The sequence below is a fragment of the Uloborus diversus genome, chromosome 8, assembly GCF_026930045.1.
Source record: "Uloborus diversus isolate 005 chromosome 8, Udiv.v.3.1, whole genome shotgun sequence".
Taxonomy (NCBI): Eukaryota; Metazoa; Arthropoda; class Arachnida; order Araneae; family Uloboridae; genus Uloborus; species Uloborus diversus.
In genome coordinates this window covers 148924954-148940208 of record NC_072738.1, presented here as the reverse complement: position 1 = coordinate 148940208, position 15255 = coordinate 148924954, and the positions used below count along the sequence as shown (strand labels likewise).

General features: G+C 31.9%; 1 protein-coding gene across 1 annotated transcript in view; it reads left to right on the top strand.

The window, feature by feature from the left end:
- Positions 1-2140: 2140 nt before the first annotated feature.
- Positions 2141-15255, top strand: part of LOC129227824 (uncharacterized) — a 41722-nt gene continuing 28607 nt past the window's right edge. Inside the window, exons 1-3 of the mRNA XM_054862436.1 lie at positions 2141-2346; positions 8822-8934; positions 14087-14349. Of these exons, the coding sequence (XP_054718411.1) occupies positions 2221-2346; positions 8822-8934; positions 14087-14349 (502 nt within the window). The 5' untranslated portion in view covers positions 2141-2220. The remainder of the gene's footprint in view (positions 2347-8821; positions 8935-14086; positions 14350-15255) is intronic.

The following is a 15255-nucleotide window of genomic DNA, read 5'->3' as shown; positions in this document are numbered from 1 at the left end:
ATTTTTAGAAATATCTTTGGTGACAGGAAGCGTGAGAAGGATTTTAGCAGGTGCTTGGGACAAGAAATGGAATGTCCAAACATTTTGCTAGTAGCCCAAACCAGTTACACAAAACATTGCTTAATGTAAATTTAACTACATTGGAAAATAGAAAATTAACTGCAATGGTTAAAGAAAAATGATGAATAACACAGAAAGTAAAAAGTTTCGAAAAGAAGATATTGTACTGCATTGAGAAAAAGGAAATTTGAAATTGATTGCCCATTAAAAAATTGAAGGTGAAAGTATTTTTTTAAAAACACGATTTTATCACAAGTGCATCAATAAAATTTTCCAAATGCTCACCGTTCAAAGGAATGGTTGTTCATTTTTTAGTTAACAAACGGATCTTTCATTTTAAGGATTCGTTCTTTTTGACTCGTTTGTTCATGAACGACAAATCCCTACCCTTTTGAATACTTGCTACGCTGAAGGGTGGGGGGAGTTTTTCAATGTTCCGTTTGAACAGTACAAAAATCTGGCTCGCCTAAACATAAGCCACATTAAATTCAAGAAAACTAAGGATTCTTGCAACAGATTGAAAATTGCTTAGCAAAAAACAGTCTGCGGAATAATGATAATGATCTGCTATCATCATTCACTGCAGTTTGAATTTTTCGACTGTCAAGAAATAAAGTCCTTGTAACATTGGCGCAGCCAGAAAAAAATTGAAAGGGATGTCGCTGCATTTCAGAGGGGAAAGGGTGAAGTTTGTTTCAGTTGTTTTGTATGGTCATAAAAGAAACATTTCTGCTTTTCCGAGGGATGGATAATCACCAAATGTCACTGTAATGTGACTGCCTAATGTCATTCATTACACTCCAGTTACAGAACAGAAAAATTGGTTGACTTTGAAAGACAAAACCAGCAGAGAAAAATAGGCAACTTGTTTATTAGTTGTCCATTTCATCATAAAATCAAAGTTCTGACTCTTTAATACTTAGAATATCGTCAATAAAAAAGACACTGTACATAGAGTAAATAAGAAACCTCATGCACTATTTACTTCTCACTATATATCGATCTAGAACTCTAAAAAAAAAAAAAAACATTGTATTGGTTAGGAACAAAAAATCAACTATTTATTTTTGATCACCTGCAGTTCTTTTTTATTTTATAAGGATGTTTGCTTAGTTAAACACTTAATATCATTTCATGATTCTTCTGTAATGTATTAAAAAATAAATAAAATACGGTGCAAAATCTCAGGAAAAATAACTTTTCATTATTTCCGTTCGTAGTTCACTTACATGCTGGTTCAAAACAAACTTTTCTTTACAAACTTCCAAGCTTTTCATTGGTTTTGCAAATCATATTCATTTCGTATGCATCGAAAAAATTTTGCTGAAGTTTTCAGAATGATCATGTATTTCTATTGTTCTAAAATCTTTCAAATATTACGGCGAGACTAATAAAATGCTAGTTTTACTCAATTTTTCACTGGTGATGACAAGTAGCTGAAGCTGGGTGGTCAGCAATGGCTTCCAAAACAAAGCAGCAAAAGCAGCATAGATCACGTGTCCTATGCTAAAGTCACGTGTCTTATGCAAAACAAACCTGCTGTGACGTCACGTGAAAGTATCCCATTCGATTTAAAATATGTTTTTTATTTTACGTAATTTAAAAATGTGTAACATGGTTGGGTCCGATAAAACATTTCCTTAAAAGCACTATTCAAAGCTTATTATGAACATTATTTGGAGGGACATTCTTTCATTGAAGTACCTTAGAAGCTGAACTTTAAAGTATCCAACAATATTTCCTTTCATCTTCAATTTTATCAATTATTTTCTATTCAAAGCGAAAGCAAAACCGCTTTTTAGCAACGCTAAAAGCTCCATCTATCGGCGCAAACTGAACTATATTTCTGGTCCCCTTTCAGCTTCGGAAATCGGTCGAAAATGACAGGCTCCTCAGACAGAGAAGCGTTGCATCCTCGTAGGCTACGCCGCTGTGGTATCCGGTTGATCATAGAACGATTAGGTTAGTAACCAGTTACTTACCGGTTGACCGGTGAGTTTCGTCGAACGCAACCTTTGTTTGATGTGCGGTGCGCGCATGCGTGATCAGACTTTTCTTTCTTGTTGTTGTTGCCATAGCAAGCGAATGCGACATGCGAGTTCGAGTTCCCGTCATATGTATAGAAAGTGTGTTTATTGAAAGCGACTGAATTTCTAAAAAATGGAAAGTAATAAATACATGTTACTGCGTTACAATATTTCTGTCGATGATGTTCGGGAAGAAATGAATTCTCGTAACATATTAAGTCGGTTTCATGAAGAAATTCTCGATCGAGTTAAAAAATCGGTACGCTATTATTTTATTCTATAAGTTCTTTTATGTCAGGGGAAAAAGGGTGTTTCGAAGTTTCACAAGCTTATGTTCTGTGTTAAATTTTTCTCGCAGATATCAATACAGAGAATGAGAAAAATTTAGAATTGAAAGAAGATTGGTTTTGGAATAAATAAATAATGGAAGTTTAATGAGTAAAAAATAACGGAAAATCGACGGGACCTTTATCGAACTGTATCCTCCGAGAAATATTCAAATTCCCACGTAGGCTGAAATATTTATTTATTTTAACAGGCTCAAAGTTGAACAAAAAGCTGTTTGGTCCAAAAATGAAACATGAGAATGAAGTAGAGCATGTAGGTATAAGAATTATTATAATCCCAAGACTACAAATAAAAAAAAAACCCCCATAAACTGTATGAAAACCGGTAAGTTCTAAAAATCAAACTTTTACGGCAAGGTGCTGATGTTCTCTGCACATAAAACGTTATGCCGTCCCCCCCCCCCCCCCCCACATTTGCCCAGTATAATGCGCAAACATAGAAGTGAAAAACAATGTTTATCTGCATCTCGTTTCATTTAACTCTCTTCAAAAGTTGCATGGCATAAAGATGGATCGGTTTTTAGATCGCAAAGCTGATCCAGTCATTTGATCTTCCACAAAAAAGCAGAAAAATTCCATGAAGAATATGAAAGCACTTGGCCATTCCTTATTTCATTTTTAAAGATGAGTATGCATAGGGGCATGCACAGAAAATTTGGGGCCCTTTACAAATAACTTGTTCAGGCCCCCTTTTATATTATTAACCCCTACGTCCCCATATATTTTTTACACCTGACAAGGTTCGGGCACAGGCCAACAGGTGTCCCTTCTCCTCTCTTGTGCACGCCCTTGGTTAAATGCATGATAAACTATTTGCAATTGCGAATTTTCAGTTGAACATGGTGGTTGTGATTATTGCCGCAAGCATGTTACTTCAAAAATAAATGCCGACCAGGTGAAAGGTACAGCTAAATCAAGAAATGAGTTTTTAAAATAAATATTTTTTATCTTAAAATATTCTACATTTTTTTTAATTTTTCTGTTTCATATTTAAAATTTGTAAAGTATCATTGTGGTTTTGGAACTAATGTCATATACCCCACCCTTGGCAACTTTTTCCTGTTGGCGCTAAGAAAACGATGTATGACGACATATGTCATACATTGTTCTTAGCGATGCTTTTTTAGCGCCAACAGGAAAAATTCAGATAAAAAAACATGATCAAAGCACTTCAGAACACAATATGCTGTACTGTTGGCTAAACTTTAAATCCTGACTTATTAAGGCCCCCAGATCAGTAACTTTGTCTGCCTGACTAATGACTGAACCTTGCAAATAATAGCTTGTACACTTATTTCCATGCCCTAAATGTAGCACTTGACATTTCCCAACATTAACAGCCATACCCCATTTATCAGCCCACTCTGTAATATGATCTAGATCCTCTTGCAGCTGATTTGCCTGTTCTTCATTTTCTACAGTCCCCATAACTTTGACATCATCAGCAAAACAATTCATGTTCCCAGAAATATTTTTGTGAATATCGTTCATAAAGACAATGAACAAAACAGGCCCTAACACTGATCCTTGAGGAACCCCGCTTAAGACCTCACTCCAATTAGAATAATTTCCCCTTACAACTACTCTTTGTTTCCTTCCGGTCAGCCAGTTTTTTACCCAAATGAAAGTTTTCCCTCCTATTCCTATATCAGCTAATTTGCGGAGTAGAGCAACATGCGGTACCTTATCGAAAGCTTTTTGAAAATCAATGTAAACAACATCTACATGCTTCTTATTGTCCAAAGCCATGGTAACTTTGTCATAGAAATGTAATAAATTAGTTGCACAAGATTTACCTTTCCTGAAACCGTACTGAAAACTAGTCAATAGATTATTAGTCTCTAGAAAATTTACTATCTTAATTTTCATCAATGTTTCAAAAATTTTGCAAACCACCGAAGTTAGACTCACAGGTCTATAATTTCCCGCACTCCCTTTAGACCCTTTCTTGAACAGCGGTGTAATGTTAGCCAGCTTCCAGTCCTCTGGCACTGTCCCCGAATTATAAGAAGCATTGAAAATGTTTGCGATTACATCTGCTAATTCTTCTGCACATTCAACTAAAATTTTCGGATAAATATTATCTGACCCGGGAGCCTTAGTCTCTTTAATTTTTTTCAAATGAAGTAAAACGTCATCCCTGGAAAATACAAAGTCCTTAAGCTGTACTATAGCTTGTGTCTTGTTGGTGTCAACCGTTGAGATACAGTTATCGTTAAAAACACTCGAAAAAAAGTTATTAAGAACATTAGCAATATCACTATCGTCCTGAATCAAAATTCCGTGCTCATCAACCATGGCTAGATGTAGAATAGGCCTTTACATACGATGCACTAATAAAAGAAAATCGCCTTCTGGCTCTAAGGTACAGATATGTGAAGTAGAATTTAGCATCACTGAATTCGGGAAAATATCTTTTCACACACAAATACAAAAGCCCTTTGCCACTTTTATATATAGCTTTGGCAAATTAAAAAATTGAGATGTAAAGTCAAAAATTAAGTGTTGCAGGGTTCTTATGCTCTGGGAAAACCTGGAATTGTCAGGGAAAATAATATAGTTAAAAATGTCGGGGAAAAGTCAGGGAATTTTTCAAATTTGCCCCCCCCCCCCCAAAAAAAAAAAAAAAAAAAATTTTGTCCACTTTTTCTCCAGGGAATTTTGTACCATGAGATCTAATCTTCATTTCTTTCGATGTTTCCTGAAAAAAGTTGTAAACATTTTGGGGCAAAATGACACTGGCAATAAAAAAGTGACAACCCCAAAAAACTTCCGCAGTCGCCATTTTTGCCCATCAATAGTTCACAAGAAAAAAATTCCTCGTGTCAACAGGAATTATGCAAACTCAACAGGGGAGAAGACATTTGATTGCTTTGGAAGCACAAACCTGAAGATGGGAGGGTCGATTGAGGAAAATGGTTTTTTTGATCGGAAAGTCTTTTCAGCTATGTGTGTAATGTAGTCGCCATGTTTGGACATTCACAAGATGGAAGTAAACACTATACTTAAATGCCTTAGTTTCCAAAAACAAAGCAGAATTGGATGTTTTCTGCAAACTAATGAAAATAACAAAATGTGCAGTAAATTGTTTTTTATTTTTTATTATTGTTATTTTAAATGATTTTCTTGAGAAATGAAAAATTTTGTTCTTAAAACTTAATCTTATTCTCATTGCCTTGGACGCAAATGTGCTAAAAACTTTTCAACTGAATTATAGTTTCATGAAGATTTGTTATTTTTAAATTGTTTTTATGCTACAAATTAAAAAAAAAAATTTCACTTTTTGGCGTTGCCCCATATTTATTGTTCCCAAGGTGGAGGTACACAAGACTTCTTAAGTGCCTTAAGTTTCCGAAAATGGCATTGGATGTTTATTGCAATGCAACTATTGAAAACAACGCAAAATGTGCCCTTTTTAGCCTACTTTCCCAGTAAAATTCAGAAAAAGAAGAAAAAAGCATGAAAGAAGGCTTAATGCATCTTAAAAATATCGCAAAAACAGAAAAAAGTCAAAAAAGAAATAAAATAATTGAATAAATATCGAAAAATTAAAAATTGGAAAGTAGGGTATTGAGATGGGGAAAAATGTCTGTCGGTCTGTCTGTCCCCCCCCCCCCCCCCCTAATAACTTTTGAATGAATAGTCCGATTCGAACAAACTTTTTTTTGTTCGAAAGATCTCGGCGAGGACATCTCATTCCCATATTTCACTTTTTGATTTGAATTATTTTTTGTTCAATTTTGAACAGTTCAAAATAACTTAGCATTAGCGCCTACGGGGAAATTCAAGGCAATTCCGAACTGCGAGGCGAATTTGCTTCAACCAAACTTTGTAGGAAAAAGCGTTTGATGAAAAACTTGTATATAAAATATCTTTTTGATTTGAACAATTTTCCGTTCAATTTTGAACAGTTCAAATCCCTTAACATTAGCGCCTATGGGGAAACTGAAAGTCAATGTAGATTCCGTACTTGAAGGCGGATTTACTTCAAACAAATTTTGTTGGAAATAGCTCTTGACGCCAAACTCCAGACTTCGACTCCGAGAATTTAGGGGCACTTGACCCCGACTCCGACTCCTGTGCCCGACAATTAATCGGACTCCGACTCCCCGACTTCGACTCTGACTTCGTAGCTTTGACAAAAATTTTTACACGGAGGACAAATGACAGACTCCGATTCTTAGATCTTCGACTCCGACTCTTTTATCCCTAAATGAGATTGACTCCGACTCTATGGTTTTGACTGTGAAATAATTATTGTTGATATGACTTGTTTTTATTTTTACCCTAAAGTTTTAATTTAGGTATTCAGTTTTCGGCGAATAAACTCGAAGTCATTTATGTTTCTACATAAAGATATGCGCAGACGATTTTTTTTTTTTACAATGAAAATAATCTCTTTAAGTTGACATTTTATTGTTTTAATTTATTTTGGTAAGTGCATTAATTCATTTAAAAAATTATTTTTGGCAACAGGGGAAAAAGAAACGATTTTTTTTTTTGATATGATTTATTTATTTTAATGAGCTTATTAGTTTTAATTATTATTTTTTTCGTTTTGAAAGCTGTTAAAGATTTTTTTAATGAAAAAAAGTGTATTATTAGCTGCTTTGTTTTCTTTTTTTTTTTAGATGGGTGAGGAATATTTTATTCCTAGAAATCAGCAAATCAGCTGAAAGTATTCTAAAAATATGTTTGAAAAAATTTGCGATTTTAGCTATTTTTGAGAATATTGATCAGGTACTAGAAAGTAGTATGGATATACGGGAAAGTACGCTTGTCTAGTTCTAGACAGAACTTCTTGTTTTTCGAATAATTCATTATTATTTTCTGGAAAAATGCAAAACTTTTATTTTTAGAACATTTTTTTTTATTGATTTAGACGCTTATATGTGCTGAAAACTAACAATTTTGTCTTAGTTGTAGTTTTTTAAGGATTATTAATTATTTATAACTGCTTTTATGCTACAAATTCGAAAATCTACTTATTATCTTAAATTTTTCACATAGTCGCCATGTTTGGTCGTTTGCATGATGGAAGTAGACGTAAATTTCCAAACACAGAACTGGATGTTTTGTGCAATAAATGTGCAAGAAATTATGAATTTTTAAAAAATTTTTTTTCCTACAAATGAGAAATTTTAATTTTAATGTAAGCATTCTTTGTTCAAAAGAAAAAAAACTGATCATTGAACTGGCCTTTGATCGTCAAATTTTGATTTTTTTTTATTATGCATTATATAGAATACTAATTGATGCAACAACTTATACTTTGTTTTCAGCTAGTGGTAGATGAGTTAAAATGTTTATAAAAACTTAAAATTTTGAAAAAATAAATAAGAGATTTTTTTTTTTTTAAATCCAGGGGGGAAAAATTTCAGTTCTTCCACTTTGCTACTTCAAACAATTTTAATTATTTTGAAAACATTTTTATTTAAACCTAGTTTTGAATAAAACAAGTAACCTAGAATTTTCTTTAAAAAAACCTGGAAAAGTCTGGGAATTTTTTTCAACCACAAATGTATGAACCCTGGTATTGCCACTTTAGAAACACAGCAGTTCTAATTGAAATAAAATATTATTTTTAACAATAACTGTTGCAGATGGTATTTTTCACTGTATCTTATACTAATAGGCTGTTTTAAACTTTTAATTATTGAAATAATTGGATTAAAATTAATTTTATCACATAAAACACCAAAGCAAGAATACTTGCCGATGTTCTGCAACATAAAATCATTTGACCAAAATTGTTTTGCGAGTATGTATGGTTGCTGGTAGATAATGTATCGAATGAACTATATATATTTTTATTTTAAAAGAAATTGATGCTTGTATGCATGGCAGAAGTGAAACTTCTTAAATGCCTTTTTTTTTTTTCAAAATAAATTTTGTGTTTTTATGAACTATTAAGTTAAGCACTTTTTCTACACCTATATTATTAGATTTTTAGTACTTCTTAATTTTATTTAAAAAAATGAAGTAGCTATAAGAAATAAAATAAGCCAAATTAAAGTGAAAATAACTTCCATTTTTCAAAATAACTAAAAAAAAAATTCAGGATGCAAAAGGATTGAAACTTTAAGCATGGCTATGTAATTTTTGATGAATAAGGAAAAAAGTAAAGAATTTCAATTCACTTATTTCCTCATTTTTGGCTTTAAATTACAAAAGGTAAATGCTGTTATAATTTTCTTGTAGTGAGTGTTTTCGAATCATAAAATAGCCTTTTTGATCCAAATTTGGTCTTTTTGGGTAGCATTTAAAAGTTAGCAGCTTCTACACCCCTGCACTTTGTCTTTTGCCTGCTATACTCAAAATTTTAACAATATAACCCTTTTAATTTCATTTGTTAGTGATTGAAAAAAAATACTTCTTCTTTTACAGTCTCCTTACAAAAAATTAAAGGAAATTTCATTGAATCAATTTATAAATGTTGAAGCTCAGTCTGATAGCGAAGATGTCAAAGCAGCAACTGCGAAGAAACTTGATGCAGCTAAGTAAGTAATGAACCTTAGTATTAACATTACAATCTTTTGCAACCATTGGCAAGTGCAAGTGGCGACTCGTGGGAAGGGCCAGACGGTGCCCGGGCCCCCCTCACTTTTTTCAGACAATAATTTATAACTTTTAATTTATTTTCCTTTTTTTTCGTGCAAACATGCTTAAAATTTAAAAAAAAAGGATTGTAACGCATTTTTCTGCTTATAATCTGCGGATTATCTGTTAAAAAAGTGTGCAATTAATGAGGTGTAGATTATACGCTGCCGTGGATTATCTGAGTGTGTGTATGTGTTTTTTTCTCAACACCAACGCAATGAACCTCAATATTTACTGCAAGATTCGCCAAGACCGTTACCCTGCCTGTATGTTGTTTATTTTAGATAGCTTGAATGTTCTTCTAATGTGATTCAGGCAATGTAAAATAAACACTATACAGTTAAAGAAGACACCTTCAAGATTAGACCATTTGCTCCTTTCTTGACTCATTGTTTTCAAGTAATTAGCATACTACAATGATAATATAGAGAAGAAATCATTATTTTTTAAAACACCATATAGCGTTGCTTAAAATTGCGTTTTTGGAGCTACAATTTCCAAAGATTGCTGTCCCTAATGTTACCAAATATGGTCCTACAACCACTTTTTTCATTTGGTCTTGCTTAAAATAAAATTAACTTTACTCATTAAAAATAATTAGTTATTAAAAAATTAAAACTAATATTACTGTCAAAAATATTAGATTAATATTGCTTTTTAAAATTTATTTATTTTGAAAAGCCAGGTGGTGAAAGTGCCTCCCTTGCATGCATCCTCTTACTGGTGCGGCAAGGGAGCCGTCTGCAGTCAGTGGCGTAGCTAGACCCGACTTTCGGGGGGGGGTTACTTCTTTTATATATATATATATATATATATATATATATATATATATATACTATAGTATATATGTATAATATATATAATATATATATATATATATATATATGTATATATATATAATATATATATATATATATATATGTATATATATATATAATATATATATATATATATATATATATGTATATATATATAATATATATATGTATATATAAATATATATATATATATATATATGTAATGTATAATCGCTTGGAATTTTTTCCTTTTCTTCCTTTTTTTTTCTTTCTCTTCTCTCTTCTTTCTCTTTTTTTTTTTTTTGAGACTAACTTTTCGGGGGGGGGGGGGGGTTTGTCCCCAAAACCCCCCCCTTAGCTACGCCCCTGTTTGCAGTGCCGGAAAGCATATTGGATATAAACGTGATATTAATAATTTTCATTATGTATTTTGTAGTTTTTCCCTATCTGATAATTTAAATTTGTATTTTTTAATGTCAAGGGGTGAAAGTGCACCACTCTGCCGGCAATCATGGACATAAACGTGAGATTAATATCTTTCGTGATTTACTTAGTAGTTTAAGTATTTTGTAGCTTGTCCTGTGCTAAAAATGAATTTAATTTTATTTATGTAACACAAATAATTATTTTAAGAAAGTTTAAATATTCAGAAGAAAAAATAATCAAAAGGGGGGTAGGTGGGGGGGGGGTTGCAAGGTGCACCCGTGATTTAACCCCCTCACTTTTTCAACGCAACAGCCACCACTGGCTAAGTTTATTGCATAATATAAGCTCTTACATCTTACTTACAAGGTTATTATTCTCAAAATGTCATCTCTTGTCAAAAAGTAATGCATTTTAGATTGACAGACCTAACCTTTTTTATTTTCACGTGTACTGTTTGTTAATTTTTCATGTGTGAGCCAAGAGTTTCAGGTGGAAAATATTTTAATTTTTACAGCAAGTAACAAAGATAGTGGAGTACTTGGGATTATGAATAAATCTATTTCAAGCAGTTTTAAGGAGGTTTTTCTGCCTTAATACAGAAGTTTGGTAAGTCGTCATTTGGAGTAGTATGCTGTTCAGTTTTCATGGTTTATACCTGGGCTGTAAACTGGAACTGAACCCAAAACTGTAAAACAAAAGTTATTTTGATTGGAACGGAAACCAGAACTGAACCGAAAAAAATTGGTTTATTGCAGTTCGATATAAGGTATACAGTCGAGTTCTGACTTACGTGAGTGATGCGTTCCAAGATTCTTCATGTAAGTCGAAATTTCGCATAGAAAAGGGTATGTATACAATTTTTTTAGAAACATACCAAATTCTTTTAGACACTTATTTTCATCCCTCAAACTGCTTTAAACCATTCCTCAACTATACAATACAGTTTCTTACATAAAAACCATACTTTTACTCTATTTAAAAATAAAGAAAATCTGATTTATCCAACATAAAATACTGTTAGGATACACATAATGAATGATTAATTGGAGGGAAAGACACAAAATAAAAACAGCACAGAACATACAGTATGTAGTAAAGCAATGATGCTGATGATTTATGCACCATGATTAAACAAGGTTGGCAAAAACCCGGGTTTTTAAAACAAAATGCATGGACCCAGGGTTTTTTGGGTTTTTCAAAATAAAACCCAACTAAAGCTGGGTTTTTAAAAAGAAATGTGGTTTTTTTTGTCTTTTTTAGGAAAAATGTGGGTTTACTTGTAGCCTATTGTAGCGTAAGTATATGGACAAAGCACAAAAATTGTCTTGGGGTAAAAAAAAGCTGGAAAATTCAGCGTTTTCTGAAGAAACGTATAAAAGACGACAAAACCCAAGAATGGTGAAATTGCAGATTTTTTAGTTTCCATGATTACCAACAGTTGAGGCAAAGTAACTTCTCAAGTGATAAAACCTATTGTTTGTTTGTTTTTAATTACTAAATTTTTTGTTTGCATTTTACTTTATTGCATTTCATTTTGTTATCCAAAACTACTGTAGAACCTCAAGTAGTTTAAAAATTCCTTTTTACTGAATTCCAGCTTAATCAAGACATTTCTTCAAATATGTTGCCTGTTTTTCTATTTCTGTGTAACAGAGTAAGAAATTAACTTTTCCGTAAGATAATAAAAATACTGTACATCCTACTCTGTTTTCTGTCCAATCGTTTGTAAAACCTGTTAAGTTCTAAAAAATATACCTTGTTTATTCGAGATTTGTGATGTGTTAGTTTGCAGAAAATAATTCACATGAAAGCCTTTTAGCTAAAGTAGTTTCCTCTGTACAATCTACAAATATTGAGAAAATCAGATGTGACAAGACTTAGTCAAGATAATTTTTGAGTTATTTATTGACCAGTTAAAGAAAAAAGTTAAATATATTCATTTAAAATCTTTGAAGAATTTTTTTAACACCGTTAAGAGTTAAGAAATATTATTAAAGGTCAAAATTCATTTTTTATGTCCATTGTCTGTGGTGAAGAACAAATAAAAAAGAAGCTTAAATTGGAAAATTATTTAAATTAATTATTTTTTAAAAAACTTCTCAGAAAATTAAAAAAAAAAACACATAAGTGGGTTAAATAATGGGTTTTTTTAAATGGTTTTTTTCAGAAAAACCCCATTGGGTCCAACCCAATTGGGCCCAATCCGGCCAAACCCTGTGATCAAATCGTTATTCTTATCTAATATGTTTTTAAATACAGTTGCTTCTCCTTTTCTTTTATAACGTTTCCATTTATGACAACACCCCTCTTTCTGGTCTCTTTAATCCACAATACAAGAGCAGTTTCCATTTTCATAAGTACTTTGCTTTGACATTACTTTGCCAACATTGAAACTAAGTTCTAAATTTTTGCTGATACAGTGGCCGCCGCTCATATGAATCACGTTTGTTCTAAACAGTTTTGATTCCATAAAGCGGCTGATTCAATAAAGCAGCTAATTCAATAAAACGGCTAAATCAATAAAGCTGGACTTTTTTCTGTTTTTGACAATTTGATTCATTAAAGTTATTGATTCGATTAACCACTGATTCAAATAACTGACGTTCACTGTATCCTGTTTCCTTGATACTTAATTGTTGTGCTGCCCTTCAATGCATGTTATAGTTGTTCAAACAGATCGAAAATGTTTAGCCTTTATTTGTCAGAAACTTTCTTTTGCTTTCCATCCTCACAATTTTTAGATAAAACAGTGTGCCAAGGTGTCATTACATTTATGAACTTTAATTTTTAGAATGAAAAAAATAAATGAAACAGGCTAAGTGGTTATTTGGTACACTAACAAAGCACTGTGTAGACTAGCATGGTGTGGGAACTTCCTCTGTCAGGAATGCTAAAAGGATGCAAGTCCACTCAAAAAATCAATATTTAGTTGCCAATAATGAAGCTGATGCTTCTTTTCGTAAATTTTCATGTTTGCTGGTGAGGAATTCGCGTTAGCTTTAAAGTTTGGTACTGGCGTTATACACATTTCCCATAAGTCAAATTACTTTGTAGCGGGAGTCGACTGTATCTTCAATCATTTTGTTACTGAAACCAACTTATCAATATTTTGTTATTAAATGTCAATCATATGATTATTATCATATATTGCTTCTCGATTTCCTGTTTTGATGTTTGTTAATTTTTGGAATCAATGCTCAGTTAATAGTTGGAGAAAAAATAAATATGTTTACTTTGGAAATGACCAAGTTAAAAAACGAACATACTCTACATTTAAATTATTATAATATTTGAAGCATTTGCTGGTGAGTTTTCATAAACATTCATTAAAATATCCTTACAAGATTGACAAAAACAAAGAAATCTACGAGAATGACCAAAATTTATTTTAAAGTTTAAATTTTATGTGCTTGCATGAATTGAAACAAAGTTAGAAAGTTATGTATATGAATATTTATATTTTCTTTAATTGTTTCCCCAAATTAACCTTAATTTTATATTTTCATCAGGATAGATAGATATTTATTTTTTCTCATAATGCTAAGTTTTTTTTTTCAAAATTTTCATTTTTTGTATGCTTGGTGTACAACAGACAATGTTCAAAAACTTGTGAAACTTAATGTGCATTTAATATTATGTTTAAAAATCAGACTATTGTTTATTTTTTGATGAGATAAAAAAAATGAGAACTAGAAAAAATGCCAATGTGTTTTATTTTTGCATGTTTTTGTTCAAAGCTGTTTTTACTACAATAATAGCTTCTAATCTTTGTATTTGTTTAAACACATTATTTTTGAAATCATACACGCTTGAGGTTTTTCTATTTTAGCGTTGGACTGTTGGCATTATCGGTTGATAATGTTCTTCGAAGAGAAATAAAAGAAAGCTTGAAAAGTATCCCTTACTCTCTTATGGAGGACATTGTTGCATCAATTGCCTCCAGAAAGCATCCGGAGCCATCAAATAAAAGGGATATAACTCAAAAGGAAACAGCATCTGAAAGTAGTGGAAATTCCTTTGTGTCTTGCGATTCACCGTCAGAGATGATTAAAGACAAACATTTTCTTCAAAGCCTTCATCGTTTACTCGCAGGTTTGTCATTAATAATTCTTTTATGTTTTGCTTTAAAACTACATTAATGATTCTGCAGTCAGTTGGAAATGTATATAAAGTGTTCTAAAAATTCCCAACTTTGCCCTAAATATCCTAAAATTTTCTCCTAACTTTTTCCTAATTTACTCCTAATTTTTTTGTGAAACAGAGAAAGTACCACGTAATTTGTACAGATATTGTCCTTGTTCAGTTGTATGTGATAGAAATAATTTGTCTGTTTAGAAACTGCTTCTGGTATGATGTCATACCGGTGGATTTGTCACCAGTATCTAAGCATACGAAACAGTAGACCTGAAAATTCAAATTTTTATTTAAGTAGCCAGTGACCAATTGGCGCTTAAAGTCACTTTATTGTTATTAATAGCTACTTTATCCAGGGTAAGACACTACAGTAGACACTATTTTTTCCGCAAAAATACTGCATAAATCAAAATCACCTAAATTACTTATCGTTAGTGTTAAAATAGGGTTTAAGATACAGAAATAAAAATATACTTAATTCTAGTGATAGATTAATAATATTAATTCATAATTATTTTGATACCTATATACGACATGAATGAAAAAGACATAAATTAACTTACTGTTTATAAAAATAGTTGGCTATGATAGTTTGTTGGCAGTCATTAATGATTTTTCATGACATTAAGGCATTCATTATTTCTGGCTTCACTTCCATGATGGGATCTTCCTTCACTAACAAATCAGAAAGATCGCTTGGCATTGACAAGGAAAGGGAAAAACGTTAAAGTTTTTTGTTGTTCATCCTCCATGATTATATACTCATTGGTTTTGTCCTCCTTTGTCACTTCTAAAAGTTCTTTAGTGAACTCTGAATTGTATGAGTCTAATATCTTCACTTGCAAAAAATGTCTCCTGTGAACT